This window comes from Diabrotica virgifera, chromosome 9 (assembly GCF_917563875.1).
Source record: "Diabrotica virgifera virgifera chromosome 9, PGI_DIABVI_V3a".
NCBI lineage: Eukaryota > Metazoa > Arthropoda > Insecta > Coleoptera > Chrysomelidae > Diabrotica > Diabrotica virgifera.
This window is the reverse complement of record NC_065451.1, coordinates 32,752,682-32,768,970: the sequence shown is the minus strand read 5'-3', so window position 1 is coordinate 32,768,970 and position 16,289 is coordinate 32,752,682. Positions and strand designations below refer to the sequence as shown.

At 32.2% G+C, this 16,289-nt stretch overlaps 1 protein-coding gene across 1 annotated transcript in view; it reads left to right on the top strand.

The window, feature by feature from the left end:
- The first annotated feature begins 2,254 nt into the window (after positions 1–2,254).
- The window catches only part of LOC126890915 (dnaJ homolog subfamily C member 2-like), a 90,421-nt gene continuing 76,386 nt past the window's right edge, over positions 2,255–16,289 (top strand). Inside the window, exons 1-3 of the mRNA XM_050660082.1 lie at positions 2,255–2,318; positions 8,106–8,459; positions 8,537–8,729. Coding sequence (XP_050516039.1) covers positions 2,255–2,318; positions 8,106–8,459; positions 8,537–8,729 — 611 coding nt within the window. The remainder of the gene's footprint in view (positions 2,319–8,105; positions 8,460–8,536; positions 8,730–16,289) is intronic.

Sequence of the window (16,289 nt, the reverse complement as noted above, 5' to 3'; positions counted from 1 at the left end):
AATATAAAGATACAGAGAAATTAGTAGAAAACAAGCCTGGTGGTTGAAAAATGTCAGAGAATGGACCAGGATACGGAGAGACGGACAACTGTTCAGAATAGCTCAAGACAGAGAGATTCTTCCGTGTTAATCATTAACGTCCAGGGAACTTAATAAGGTACTTTAAGAAGAAGTAAGCCAAAAATGTGTTCGTGGTGGTCCAGTTGCCAAATTAACAGAAACGACGAATCTTCATTTCTATGCAAAGCTCGAATGTGATATAAACTCAATACGTGCCTCGGCTACGATGATGAGAATTTGTATTCTCGAACTATTATGGAATAATTTTGATGAATTCCTTCGTTTCCTTCTGAATTTGAAATCATATAATTTTCAGTGGAAAAACGAAGTATTCGTTGTTGTTTTTAGCAATTCTCTTGCTCTGGTGGTTCTGTTTACACCATAGTATAACGTTTTTAAAGTAAACATATTTTGTTTGTTTTCATAAAATGTAAAACTGGCAGGTGTTGAATTTATTCTGGAATACAAATTTAAATAAAATTAAATATTAAACACTATACAGGGTTTTATTTGTGTTCCTTTGGAAATATTAAAATATTAAAATTTTTTTCTATTTGAATAAAATCAATTTACGTGAATTAGAATTTTAAATCAACAGGAATATTTTTATTCTCGCCGTGATAGTCAGTTGAATAATGGAACTTAAAATATTAAATTAAAACAAATGCCTAAATCTTGGAACAAAGATGAAGATATAAAATAAGATGCGTATAAGAAATAAAATATTTAAATTAATTAATTTTATACAAGCAGTGGCAGCTTGAACATTTTTTAATTTACAAAATTTGAATTGAATAAACAAATGGGACAGAGAAAACGTTGAGGTCAATAACAGAAAAAACACCGAGAGACAGAATATCGAACGACAGAATATGAAATCTCTGTAACATACAAGAGTACGGTGGGGAAGACAGAGAAGACGCGAGTGGAATCAACATGTGTCGAGAATTGACAGCGAGCGAATAGCCCGTATAGCCAGAGATTCAAAGACAATAGGCAAGAGACCAATAGAAAGGCCCTTTAAAAAATGGCGAGAGAGCTGGCAATCAACATCGTAGCTACGAATACAAGCTCAAAATCGGTCAAGAACAGATCAAGAGGCTTAATATAAGAAGAAGAAGAAGAAGAAGAAGAAGAAGAAGAAGAAGAAGAAGATGAAGAAGAAGACAGAGAAAACGTGAATCACCAATAACTCACAAATTAAAGCAGTTAGGTATAGGGAATACTTTTAAAATAAAAAAGTACCATGAAATATCATTTCATTACAATACTAAAATACAGGGTGTTCCATTTAAGAAAACTCAGAAAATATTCATTCCGAGTTTCGACCAACCCTGTATACTAAAATATCAAAATTATCTATACTAATGATTCTTAACAATAGTGGACTATATTAAAAATCACTTGAACGTAAGCAGAGTTTTTAATGTCAAACTATTACAATTCTACAGGGTGTGAATTTTGCTACGAAATTAATAAAAAAACGTAAATATCTCTTAAAATACCCTGTATAATATTACAAAATCTCATATTATAAGTATTCTCATATTCTCGTATCGAAGAATTCTTATTTTTATATCAAAACAAAAGTTGTGGCTCTTGTACAATTCCCCCATACAGTTGAAGGTGTATTTAGTTACACTGATTGTTGGTTCATTCTTCATTTATTGTGGTACTGAGGTAGTTGTATTGCGTTAGTCTTTATACTGGGGTTTGGTTGACAAAAAGTCTATCTTTTTTTGTCTGAAAATTTGACTTTTACACAGCTTTACTTGTATATTCTGTCTTGTAACAATTTAAGGAGATGACTCACAAAGCTTATTGTACGGTAACCTTCGCATTTTTGGCTCATAGTTTTTTTGGAAGTGCAATAAACTCAGACTTGAGGCATTCTGTTGTTATTTCTCCAGGGGTGTAAGTGTTGTTGAGTATATCATTTACCTCTCTTCCCGCTCAAAGAAGTTATCTTTGTTATACATATTGTTTTTTGTTTCAAATAGTTTCTCTAGGTCAGGGCCGCGCCGTCAAAACAACACTTACCATTTAACGACCTTGCATATATCAAATTTAAAGGTAGGTAAATTGCGTATTGATTTATACAATCTGCATAAACAAGGAAAATCCTGTAAAGACATGCAGCCACCGGTCCAGCAGAATTTATGCTTTAAAGCCATTGCACAAAAAGTTCATAGAAATGTATGATGCTTTATGTGATATAACACATTCGGATAAGTTTGATCTTAATTCAAAATATCAAGGTAAATATTTAGGAGATACAATATTATATCAACATTTACATTCATATACATATAATTCTCAGTCCACATATAGGTGGACCGCGTTATGTAATAGCGGATTAAGCGCCAAAATGTAGTTTTGAGATAAATCGGTTTAAAGATTTTAAATTTGTTTTTGGTACTATTTCTAAAATATAGTACTGACATGTTTCATATTTAATATATTAATGCAAATGTAAATAGACTTTTACATGTGTTTAAAATTTTTTAAAAATAATTTATATTTTAAAAGTTATTCGATCAAATTTCGCTTAATTCGTTAATGATTTTTTAAGATATGCATGAGTTAAGATCCGAATACCGGATTAAGAGACATATTTGGCAATCTGATGTTACCTGACAAAGGATGCCTTTTAATTCGATATCTTAAACGTTAGTAAATATGTTATGTTTTGTAATAAAGAATTAACCGACTATTCGTGGCGCTTGATTCGTTATTACACTTACAAAAGATGCGGATTTTTGTTTATGACAATGGATTATGTACCATTATTGGCGTTTAGTTCGATATTACAAATCCTAATGTGAGATTTTTTTTAATAAAATAAATAATGTCGCTTAATACAGGCATTTAAAAACAGCTTTTTTTTAAATTTTTTTACAAAAAACATATTTTTATACATAGATTTGCACCCTAGCTGCAAGATGGCACTAATATCTCGATTTTGGACTTTTGGCGGTTAATCCGTTATTACATAATGTGGTCCAGGTATGGTATGAAGTTTTTGTGAAAGTTAGCAAAGTTTTACAATCAAAAACAATGAATGGCAGCCTACCTTAAATGCTTTACATGAGTTAAGGACATAGGCGCAAAATTTCGCGCCAATGAGTTTTAAATTCATTTTTTCTTTTTTCAAATTATGAGAAAACTAATAGGTGTTTTTGAAAAATTTAAACCTAAAATGAAAGAATGCATTATTACCGAGGGCCGAAAGTCCCTGAAAACTTCTATAATGTTTATTTTATTAGATTACAGAGGTAACAAAAACTTAGTGTGATTTTTATTTTCAAATATCTTAAATTTTGGTTATTCTAAGGGACTTTCTGAACTCGGTAATAATGTAATCTACCATCCTGCGTTTAATTTTTTTTAAATTCTTATTAGTTTTTTAAGAATTAAAAAAAAAAGAATTAATTTAAAACACATTGGAGCGAAATTTTGCGCCTACGCCTTTAAACAATTCTTGCACTAGTTTCCGATAGATAGAAAATTTAATAATTACAGCAAATTAAACTGCAAAGAAACTAGATGTGAAGTCCAGTTTTCAACAGACACACAGTTCGTCGGCGAAATAAAAGCAAACAGTTCGATTACGAACATAAAGACGAACCGATTTTGTATCCTAAAATGCCATACAAAGCTCATTTCTTTTATTGTGTTCTCAATCAAGCACTGGTAAATGAAAGATTTCCCATATTGGAAAATCCTGTTGATTCTTTAAAATTTTTATATAATTTAAACGACAGTACAGAACACTCACAATTAAAACTTTTGTGTAGAAATTTGTAAAAAATGAGATGATCATCTAGATATAGGGGGAGACAATTTAATTTAAGAAATTATAAAGCTTCAGCCTTTATTAAAAGAATTAAATAATGTTTGTAAAAGTTTAAAATTTATATTTTTAAACGAATTTACTGCAGTTTACCCAAATTTAGCAGTAGCTCTTCGCATTCTGCTCACTCTGCCATATCTGACGCCACTGCTGAGTGATCTTTTTATAAATTGAAACTTTAAATTATTTTGAGATCGACAGTCAATACAAGGGCGGTTGATAGATTTATCTATTAGTCCAGAAAGCCACTGCGTATCCGCTAGAAAAAATATTCTAATTCGGATTTTTTGCACAATTTTTTTCAAAAAGGACCCCTATTAACAAATTCGCATGTTGCCAGGACCAAAAGTTAGTCAACAATTTTTTAAACGTTTTTTTTTCCTAAATTTTTTTTTCTTTGCATGGAACAAAGTTTTTTTAGATTTTTTTGATCATTCCAAACAGAAAAGGTCTTTAATGACTTTTCTCTAAAGTTGATAGTTTTTGACATATAAGCGATTAAAAATTGAAAAATTGCGAAATCGGCCATTTTTAACCCTCAAAAACTATGTGAAAAACTCAAAATTTGAATATTACCAAGGTAGGTAGATATTCTTTAAACATCGATTGATGATATCCCGAAAAGTTTTTTGCAATACAATATCAAAAACCCCTTTGTTTTTTAATTGCCAATCAAGCGTGCGCGACACTATTTTCCACCGTTGCATGTGTATGTAGTATGGTGTTATTTCGTAAACCGGCGACTTTAAAAAAATCCCTAAACAGGTCTATTTTTATTTTTAAGTTATGATATTGTGACATATATGGTATACTAGTGACGTCATCCATCTGGGCGTGATGACGCAATCGATGATTTTTTTAAAGGAGTGTAGGGGTCGTGTGTCAGCTCATTTGAAAGGTTCTTCAATTCTCTATTCAGTAATATAAACATTTACATAATTATTTATACAGGGTGTCCAATAATTTAATTTTTTTGTCAATTTGACAAATGATTTAATTTAATAAAAAGTTTTTGGACACCCTGTATAAATAATTATGTACATGTTTATATTACTGAATAGAGAATTGAAGAACCTTTCAAATGAGCTAGAACACGACCCGTATTCTCATTTAAAAAAAATCATCGATTACGTCATCACGCCCAGATGGATGACGTCACTAGTATACTGTATATGCAGCAATATTATAACTTAAAAATAAAAACCGACCTGTTTTGGGATTTTTCCTTAAAGTCACCGGTTTAAGAAATAACGAATTTATTCCTTTCATTGCACCATACTGTATACAATCAAGTATATTCAAATGGGAAATACTGTATACACATGCAACGGTGGAAAATAGTGTCTCGCACGCTTGATTGGCAATTAAAAAACAAAGGGGTTTTTGATATTGTATTGCAAAAAACTCTTCGGAATTTCATCAATCGATGTTTAAAGAATATCTACCTACCTTGGAAACATTCAAATTTTCAGTTTTTCACGTAGTTTTTGAGGGTTAAAAATGGTCGATTTCGCAATTTTTCAATTTTTAATAGCTTATATGTCAAATACTATCAACTTTAGAGAAAAGTCACTAAAGACCTTTTCTGTTTGGAATGATCCAAAAAAACCTAAAAAAACTTTGTTCCATGCAAAAGAAATAATTTTAGGAAAAAACAAAAAAAAAACGTTTAAAAAATTGTTGACCAACTTTTGGTCCTGGCAACATGCACATTTGTTAAAAGGGATCCTTTTTGAGTAAGATTGTGCAAAAAATCCGAATTAGAATATTTTTCCTAGCGAATGCGCAGTGGCTTTCTGGACTAATATCATCTCTATAGAGTCGTCAGTATTAAATAAAATTGATATTCACCATATCATAAACATATTTTTCAAACTGAAGATGCGAAAAGTAATTTTTTTTAAATAGCTAAGTATTTCATGTTTTCCTATCTATATCTTTAGTTTTTTATGCTGCTCTGGCAAAGATTTATTTTTATTTAATTATTTTAACTTACTTTATTTTTCTGTTGCGCGTGTAAGAATTTTTAGTTATTTTTTTTGGTTACAATAAATAATTGTTCATTTTGGGCGCCATTAATGTTTTCACCCTTGCAGGCGATACCACGTGCTGGCGCGGCACTCCTCTAGGTATTATTTCCACGTTCTTATTTTACTATGTTTTTCCCGTCTAGTCCGAATTGCGTTCCATTTCTTGGGCCTTGACGAATTGCGTCCCAAATATTTTGCTTACCTGGCCACCGATAACGTCTAGTCTGAATTGCGTTTCATTTCATAATTAGCCAACCCAATTGCGGTCAGAGGATAGCTTAAAGCGCGTGATACACAAGCAAACTTTAAATACGCGGGTTTAAAGATCGCGGACTTAGTCGGCTCGCCGTCGGTGATACACGGCAGACTTAAAGTACGCGGTTTTAAAGATCGCGGTCGCCGTCGGTGGTTTGTGCTATTTAGGAATTTTATCGTATTATATTATATGTACTTCGTATCGTATCCTATCGTGTTATATATTTTTAATACTAATAAAAAAAGACGAAATCGAAAAGTGTGGGTAACAAACAAAATATCATAGATAAGAGGGTAATATTTTCATCAGAAGGATAAGACAGCCTATACATAATTAGGTTTACTTAAAAACAAATAATCAAAAATAATTTTGTATAGCTTAAAATAGTGTTTTACGGTTTTCTCAAAACTTATAAAATGTAACTTGTCTCCTTTCAACAATAAACGATTGAATTATTTCTAGGCAATTTGCTTAATTAGTGAAAATATAAGTGTACCTTTAAACGCAATAACATGGTGGCTCGAGGCTCGCGGCTCTTGGCAGTGATACACGTACGGGTTACGAGTAAGATTTCAAACTTGTTGGATCGACGGCGTACTTACTCGACGACTTAAAGTACGCGTACTTGCAGTGATACACGTGCGAAAAAGGTCGTCGAGCCATAAGTTCGCGTACTTACTAGCTTGTGTATCACCCCTTTAATAAATATTAGGTATCTAAGCAGGGAAATATAATAAACGTAATATCAACTAACAGTTTATTTTTATATAATATATTATTATATTATATTAAAAAGCACCGAATTTATAACTAACACATTTAACGAAATTGTATCTTGAAATTTTACCCCTGTTATACTGGTTAATTTTCTGTTCGAGAAAAATATATTTGCTGGAATTTATCTACATTTCTAGAAATATTTTGTTTAACAGAATTTATTTTTATATAAGAATCGGTTTGAATGCGCTTTAATGTTTCAACAAACAAAAAAATATTAGGATGTGGAGACAAACAATAATTTTTTAATTTTGAATGAAATCCCTCACAACAATTAGTTCTATATTATTGTGTTTTCAATTTATCAATCAAAGGCAAAATGAAAATTAAATTAATTTTTTTTTAAATAACGAGGGCACATAAAATTAATATACCCTGTATATTGATCTGTAAATATTTATTAGAATTTAGTTTGGATGTAAGTGGATTTCTTTTTTAATGAGCTTTCCGATGAACCATTAAAGACTTTTGTGAATAATTAAAGTGAAAAGGACGATGTATTTAGATTTAAAATGGAAAAAGATTGTTTATTACGGGAACTATAGAATCCACAGGTAGATGGTAATTATCATTTTCTAGAAAAATGGTTTAAAAGAAAGTTTGGAATTTTAATATCTTTGTTTCAACCCGAGTAAATATTGTAGGGTTCCCCGAAAGTAATTAGGATGGTCGGAATAATTTTGAAAATGACTGTTTGTTTGTCATGGCGAGCCAACGCAGGATATTAAAGTATCTCTGGTTGTGAATTTGAAGGGAATAGGAAACGGAAAAACAGGTGAAGGAAAGTTTATTTGCCCGTCGGAAAATTTTGATATATTTAAAATTTTTGAAATATTTGTTTGACTTAATTTTTTACCTAGGTACAGTTGGGATTCCTCGAAAGAAGAGATGAGCCCAGAAAAAGAAAAGGAAGAAAAAAGATTGACACAGGAAAATGAAGCTTGGGATTCCTCAAAAGATGAGATGAGCCCAGAAGAAGAAGAGATCAGAAAAGAAAAAGAAGGCGAAAGAGATACCTTTGAAACTGTGTTATTTGAAGAAGAAGTAAACAGGGGAGAAGCCAGAATTGAAAAAAGTGGTATTTGCACAGCAGTCGCGCTGAGATATTATTTTATTTACGAAAATGTAGGCGGAGGAGAACCTGAACTTCGTTTTGTGCAACATCCCTTAATCGAACTAGAAGTTGATATTCCAAAAGTGGACAAAGAGGAAGAACTAACTCCAGAAAACGTGGACTATGAAGACGATGTAGAATATTTGAGAAGTTTAGACCCTAAAGAATGGAAGTCACAAGATCATTACAAAGTCCTAGGTATTCCAAATATAAGATACAAAGCAACAGATGGCATTGTCAAAACTGCCTACAGGAAGAAAGTCTTAAAGCAACATCCTGACAAACGTAAAGCGCTAGGGGAAAAAATCAAAACAGATGATGACTATTTTACCTGTATAACAATGGTTTATGAAACTCTAGGAAATATAAGTAGGAGAAGAGCGTACGATTCTGTTGATCCACAATTCTACCTTGTACTAGTGATATAAAAAAAGACTTTTATAAAGTGTTTACGTATTATTTTGACTTAAACTCCCGATGGTCTGAAAAAACACGGGTGCCCAAATTAGGAACTGAAAATTCGACAAAGGAAGAGGTGGAACACTTTTATTCGTTTTGGTATGATATTAAATCATGGAGGGAATATTCCTATGAAGACGAAGAGGATAAAGATAAATGTCAAGATCGTGATGACAGAAGGTATGTGGATAAGTTAAACAAAGCTGAAAGATTAAGAAAGGAAAAAGAAGAATTAAAATTGATATGTGGAGAAGAAAATGAGAAGGAACTGCGTGTAATATTGAGGGAATGTGAAAATTTAATAAATGAAGAAAACAGAGTAGCCAAAAAGTATGAAAATTCATTTGAGACTAAAGACTTAGGAAATATTCGATCGAAAACTTACCATATCCCTTCTAAGTACAGACACTGGGAAAAAGAAAGCAATTGTTTTTCAGGTGGGACTCAATATTTTGACACAATAGAAAAGTGTTGTTGTCGAGAGAAAATCATTTTTTTGTTGCACTTATTAATACTGATTTTATCTCAAAACAAGGCGGGGATTTTATTGTATTTTCAATTTATCAATCAAAAGCAAAATGAAAATTAAATTAAAATTTTTTTAAATAACGAGGGCACATAAATTTAATACACCCTGTATATTGATCTGTAAATATTTATTAGAATTTAGTTTGGATGTAAGTGGATTTCTTTTTTAATGAGCTTTCCGATGAACCATTAAAGACTTTTGTGAATAATTAAAGTGAAAAAGACGATGTATTTACATTTAAAATGGAAAAAGATTGTTTATTACGGGAACTATAGAATCCACAGGTAGATGGTAATTATCATTTTCTAGAAAAATGGTTTAAAAGAAAGTTTGGAATTTTAATATCTTTGTTTCAACCCGAGTAAATATTGTAGGGTTCCCCGAAAGTAATTAGGATGGTCGGGATAATTTTGAAAATGACTGTTTGTTTGTCGAATGGAAAAGGGAAATGTTTCTGATTCTTGGCAAATTTGGAAGGGGAAAAGTGGTTTGAATGTTGAGAGTGAGTTTGAAAAAGAAGTTATTATGTTTTTGGCATCGCTGAGGAGCAGTTCGACGTTTTCGTGGATAGATAGTTAGCAAGTACCAGTGGCTGTTTGATAGTGGAGAATAGTGTTGAAAAGTGGAACGAGAGACAGATCAAATTGAGACGAAATACCTCTTTGATTCTGTATTATTGTGAGAAGGAGAGTAGAGAATTTTTGGAGTTTGTGTGAATCGAGTACTGGTCAAAAGAGGCTTTGGCTCGTTGGAGAATTGGTGCTGGTATGCTGATAGTTTTGAAGCTGGAGAACGGAGAGGGCTTTGATGAGTAGCCTTTAACATAGTCAACGAGGGAGAGCTGTTTTTGGGTCACGAGAAGACATCAGAGTGAGTGAAGAAAAAGGTCAGTCAACTTATGTGAAAGATATTTTTATGTTCGGAAACTAAAATTTTGAGTAAAAAGCATATGAATTAAAATTCCAATATTTCTAAATTAAATAGGAAGTATAGCTAATCTTGCGAATACATAAATTTGTTTTGTTTAGTTTGTTTTAACAAAGTCATCGGGAACAAACCGATAAATTGTATTTTTTTAACTATAATAAATTTAAGTGGTAAAAATTTCATTCGGACATCTGTGTCCACAGGTTTTAGATTTGATAGATTTTAGAGTATTGATTTTGATAAATAAAAGACAATTCTGTATGTTTATTTTAATATTTTGCTTTATTTCTTTTCCCTATTTTATCCCGATTAGGATCAACTAAGAGATACTGAACCCACGAGAGAAGATAAGTATAACGTGAGATAATTTAGATTTTTTTTAATAGTATAAAAAGGCACCCTGAGATTTTTTATTCATTTTTATGTATGATTTGCGACAATTAAATAATTAATCAAATAAATAATTAATCAAATAAATAATAATTAATATAAAATTAACAAGAAGCAGATCATAACAATATATAGATGCGCTATTCTTTGCCCAAATTTGTGGAGGAAATGTGGAGTCCTCTTCGATATACGTTTCAACTAGATAGTTTCTCCGTCTAAGTTCACTCTTTACTGTTTGGAAATAAACTGCAATTTTAAAAATTCCACCCTATCAAGTTAACCTCCACTTTCTCTTATTTTTACTAAGAAACTAATTAGGTAAACCCTGTAAACCCAGGTAATACTGTGTAGGATTAAACTTTATTGTTAGAAACGGAACGCAATTGATCATACAAAACACATTAGCGATATTACCTGAAAATCCCTCAAAATTTTGGACGCAATTCGGATACCTCCGTTTGTCCAAGATGATGCAAAAATAAATGACGAGGAGGAAATACCAGAATATAATTAACAAAATGGACGCTATTTAATGGCTGTGCCCCGTATTTGAATTAAATGAATAGTCTTGTAATCCTTACTTTAATAGCATATTTGTTTTAAGAGGCTATCAAGTAAATTAGAGTTAAATCACACATTAAAATTTTGATGACAATTTTGTAGTTAAATAAATTAAGCAACATTACACTATGCTCATAAAAGAGATTGAATTTCGGAAGTCGCCCCTTTGTTACATTCTTGATGCGACATGATGCGGTTGTGTAAATTGGTATATTGTGGCAAAGTTAAGCTAATATTGGAATAAAGCATCAGAATATTATGTATATGAATTCAGCGGAGCAAACAGGCTTTAAGGTTATATTCAGTAAAGGGGTACGAAGTGTATACAAACATAATTTTGAATGGAGAATATACAACAAGGCTATGTATATTTTGTTTGTTTACATTTTATGTTTGTTTACGTTATACATGACGGGGATACTTAGTTTTAAGTAACCGTTAAGAATATCATCGTCATCCTGTAACAAAATTAAGGAGAAGACGCCGTAGTTGAGGTGCCAATGTAACAAATACAGTGACCCACTATTTGAAATTCTCACAAAATTAGTCATTAAATATTTGTTATTCAAAAGATTAGTTCTATCCGTGTTATTTCACCTCAGATACATCCAGCACTAATTTCAGGGAAGTACGCTGACCGCTTCTATTATGATTAGCTTAGTACAATACTGACAAGATATTGTCAAACGTTTTACACGAGACCACAGTATAAAGAGGGACAGTAGAACCACTCTCCGAAAAATTGGAAGTAAAATCTGTAGTCGTGCATGGCGACCGCGCAATGTTCTTAGTCGCTTTTGCCCCACTCTCGCATTGCTACTTGCATAGAAACATACGGATTTTAACAGGGAAAACCCGCATTCACCACTTGCCAATTACCAATTGCGTACTGCCGGTATTACTTCTTGAGCTCAAAGCGCCGACAGAGGAGTAGTTTTACTGTGGAACCTCTATAAACTGTGACGAAAGCATTGAAGCCTTATACCGAAACCGAAACGTTTCTAGGACAATATCGGGCAGGATTCAGGCGTGGACGTTCAACCATTAACCAGATCTTTACACTACGACAGATCCTCGAAAAAGCGCAAGAGATTAATATAGACGTGTACCATATTTTGTCGATTTTAAAGCGGCATATGACAGTGTCTTAACAGACTCTACAACACTATCAGTGAGTTAGGAATTTCAAAAAAACTCAGATGTATGATAAAAGTGACAATGGCAAAGATGCTATCAGCAGTAAAAATTCAGCAAAAAAAAATAACCTTTTCAATGTACCTTAGAAAATATCGTACGAGACGCTAATTTAGATAGCATGGGAACAATATTTAATAGATCAGTCCAAATTCTAGCATGTGCAGACGACGTGGACATTATAACAAGATCCAGGACGGGAACTGCGGAAATCCTAATGGGAGAATGGGGTTACATATAAATCAAAATAAAACCAAATTCATGGCGACTTACACAAACACAAGAGCTGGAAATGTTGACGCAGATCTAATCATCAATGACCAAAACTTCGAAGCGGTCAAAGGGTTCATATATCTAGAGAAATCGGTTAACCCCAATAATAACACATCTGAGGAAATAAAAAGATGAATAATAATTTCAAACAGGTGTTATCATGGTATATCAAAGTACTTATATAACAAACGTCTGTCTCAAAAAACTCGTATAAGGCTGTATACAACATTGATAGACCCCGTTCTCACATATGGATCAGAGGCATGGACGCTAACTAAAACAGATGAATCCGCTCTATCGATTTTTGAAAGAAAATTGCTACGCAAGATATTCAGAGCAGTCTGTGAGATCGGAATATGGAGGCGTAGATATAACTTTGAACTGCAGAACATCTACAAGCATACGTTTGGTGGTAAAAATATTATCACTGTAATTAAACGAAACCGCCTGAAGTGGACAGGACACGTAGCCCGGGCCCCTGAATCGAACATGATAAAAATATTTTAACAGCTCAACCAGTGGGAATGAGAAGAAGGGGTAGACCAAAGTTGAGGTGGATGGACGGGGTAACACAAGGTGCCGAGAAGATCCGAGTAGGCAACTGGAAAATGCAAGCAAGGGACAGAGCAGAATAGCTTAGAAAGCTTGAGAAGGTCGAGGCCCTCTAAGAGCTGTAGCACCAAGATGATGATGATGATAGTACGGTACGGACAATACAAGAGCAATTATTCCAATACCGGCTGACATCAGGAACTAGCTTCCTTTTTTGTACCCCGAGTGACGTCAAAACACAACATGAAGACAGTCAAAAATACTCCTCGGAGAAGACACACGTACTCGAAGTGTCTCATACTCAAGCATCATAAGAGAAGCGTAGGTTTGCTGTTCTCTACCCCAAGTGACAAACTACCGAGAGTCGTGCTTAAATATCTTTTAAAACATTAATTTATAAAATATTTTATGAGGTTGAAAAATTTTGACTCTCATTTAGCAGATGTCGCTACGCACCTACTCCGCAACGTCACACAGTGGTCCAAAATCCCAAAAAGCTGGCCAAAAGTAAAAAAAAATTCAACGTTTCGAGAATATTATTACATTTTCTAAAAGAGAATTAAATTTCCTATTCCGTGTTAGCAACCTTAGAGCTATATCTCCTATATCTGAATTTCCAGTTCAGTTCAAAGTTGACCTTCGTACGGAACAGAAGCACAATTATTAAGAGGATCGGTACGTATTTTCGGCTGCAATGCTATTCAAATGGGGATTCATTTTTTTCGAATCCTGAGAAAACTAATAAGTATTTTTAAAAAATTTAAACGCAGAATGAAAAATCACGTTATTAGAGAGGGCCAAAAGTCCCTGAGAATTTCTATAATGTTTATTTTAATAAGTAATCGTGGTGAAAAACTAAGAGAAAATGTAGTGTGATTTTTAATTTCAAATATCTCATTCGAAAGAAACTTCTTATATATTCTAAGGGACTTTCAGCCCTCGATAATAATTTAGTCTTTCATTTTGTGTTTAAATTTTTTAAAAATATTTATTAGTTTTTTCAGGATTCGAAAAAAATGGACACCATGTCCGTGGAAATCAAACATTCGCTATCTTTGTCATACAACGCACTCAGTCGAATATAATGTGTTACGACAAGACTTAAGACAGTGACAAGTAGAGATGTGTCCGACCCGCTATTCTGATATAGCAGTTCATTCTGCTACTGCGTTTTAACGCTTTTACGATGATAATAAAATCAATCAAAGAGTTGTTTATTAAATAGTATTGATAGACATTCATAGTGTATTTGAAAAATAATAATTGATTTAAGGCGTACAATTATTAAAAAGTTATTTATTGTTTATATATTTTTTATGGAAAATCCAAGTATTTCAAGTCATTACAGTTCAAATAAATGTATTATTTTATAAGAGTTTGTTCCGATAACCGTGAATAGGTATGAGTTTAGCTATAAAGTAAAGTGCCCATGGTGGCATAAAATGTAGTAAATGCTAATGCTTCAAGTACGTACTACATTTTTGAAGATTTCACTACACTTAAAAAGCATTTGCTTTTCTCCGTAGTATTTGTTTCTATTTACCAGCCTGCATAGAAGAATGTACTACGCTTTTGAAGTATGTGCTTGTTTAGTAGTATTTTGCTTCAGTTTAAGTGAAGTTGGTGGGTGGACGTCTTCGGCGTAGTAATTTTTTTGCTACAATATGGCAGCATTTATGAATGTGTGCCATAGAAAAATTTACAAACTAAGAAGAAGGTTCTTAATTTTTGGGGTCATTCTTTTATCAAATAAAATTTAATAATTGTGAAGAAGATTAACAAATAACAATTGTTCATTTTTATCCTCGCGTAACTCGTTTGTCGCTTCGGAATCTGAGTCACTCGTTTTTACTCATGTACAATTCTAATAATTAAGTAATCCAACAAATAATTTATTCCTTTAAACGAGAATAAAATTTAATGCGAAAATTCTTGGTTTACCGATAGATTTTATAGATCATATTTTCACTATAAATTTAAAATTAATTTGAAAAATACAAAAGTAGTTAATTTGATTTATGTAAAAAAGTACTTACTTCAATTGAGCTAACCGTCTATTTCTTCGTTTTTCAGTAACACATTTCTTGTAACAACGTCCCATATTTTAATTTGCGCAAATAAAGAAATAAATAAAGTCTTTATAAATTAATTGAGTAATACTACATTTATGCAACGCAGTTCTTCACATCATGTTCAAACCTTATCTAAGCTTTCCATGGTAACAGTACATTATTAAAATAACTTTACAACTTTTTTTCTTTTTCGACTATTTGTATAGTATATAAATAATGGTAACCACTGAATACATAATTAGTGAAAAAATATTCCTATCATTTATACAAGTAAAGGTTATCCAAGAACCAAGAACATTCAAAAACTGAACGAAACCGAAATAGCCATCTCTACCTTTCTAATGACAATGTCACTGTCAACCTAATATTTACATCTGCAGTTTCCATACCAGTGAGAATTTTACTACACGTAATTTGCCGTGTAAAGACAGAAAAAGTAGGGATAGCCGTAAAATATTTGCGAATTATGTACCCATAGCCTTAAGAATAACGAATATTTTATACGCGCTGTCTTGTGCGTGTATCTCGAAAACGAAGTGCGCAAATTCAATTCTCCAAAATGGAGCATATTCGTGGAACCATCATTAGTAAAAGCCAATAATATCAAAATATTTGTATATGTGTTATATTTAGTAGATTTTAAGTTGAAGTTAAGTAATAAAAAAGTATTTGTATAATTTGAAAGAATTAAATTTTCAGATAGCCAAATAGTTATGTATTCCATCGAATTCCAAGATGATACTACAATCATCTTTTAGCTTATATTTCTCTCTTTAAGATTAAAAAAAAATTAGCTGCCACTATCTGCCCCTTTGGTTTTGCGAGAATTTTTTGTACAAGCGCTCCGCGCTATAAGTTTCAATATGAATCGTTAACAACGCAGAATAATCAAATCATGCCGCAGCATTCAGGGAGTTATTATGACTGTATGTAGATATTTAGTTATTTCAGTATCGTAGGGTAAAATCGTAGATAAAAGGGTCAGGTACAGTATTGTTGAATAATAAAGTAAAAATTAGTTTTGACTTTCATATGATTAATAATCGAATTTAACGTTGAAATAAAAAATTGGTGGATTGCATCAGCCATTTAGTTTTTTTTAATTTCGATTTTGGATTTGTAATCAGCAACATCAAAAATACCCGGATAACAAATTTTGACGGTATTACATATATTTAAAATATTTAAACCCGCCATATTACATTCGCTATTTTGTATTTTTTTTTGCAATTTAGACTTCGA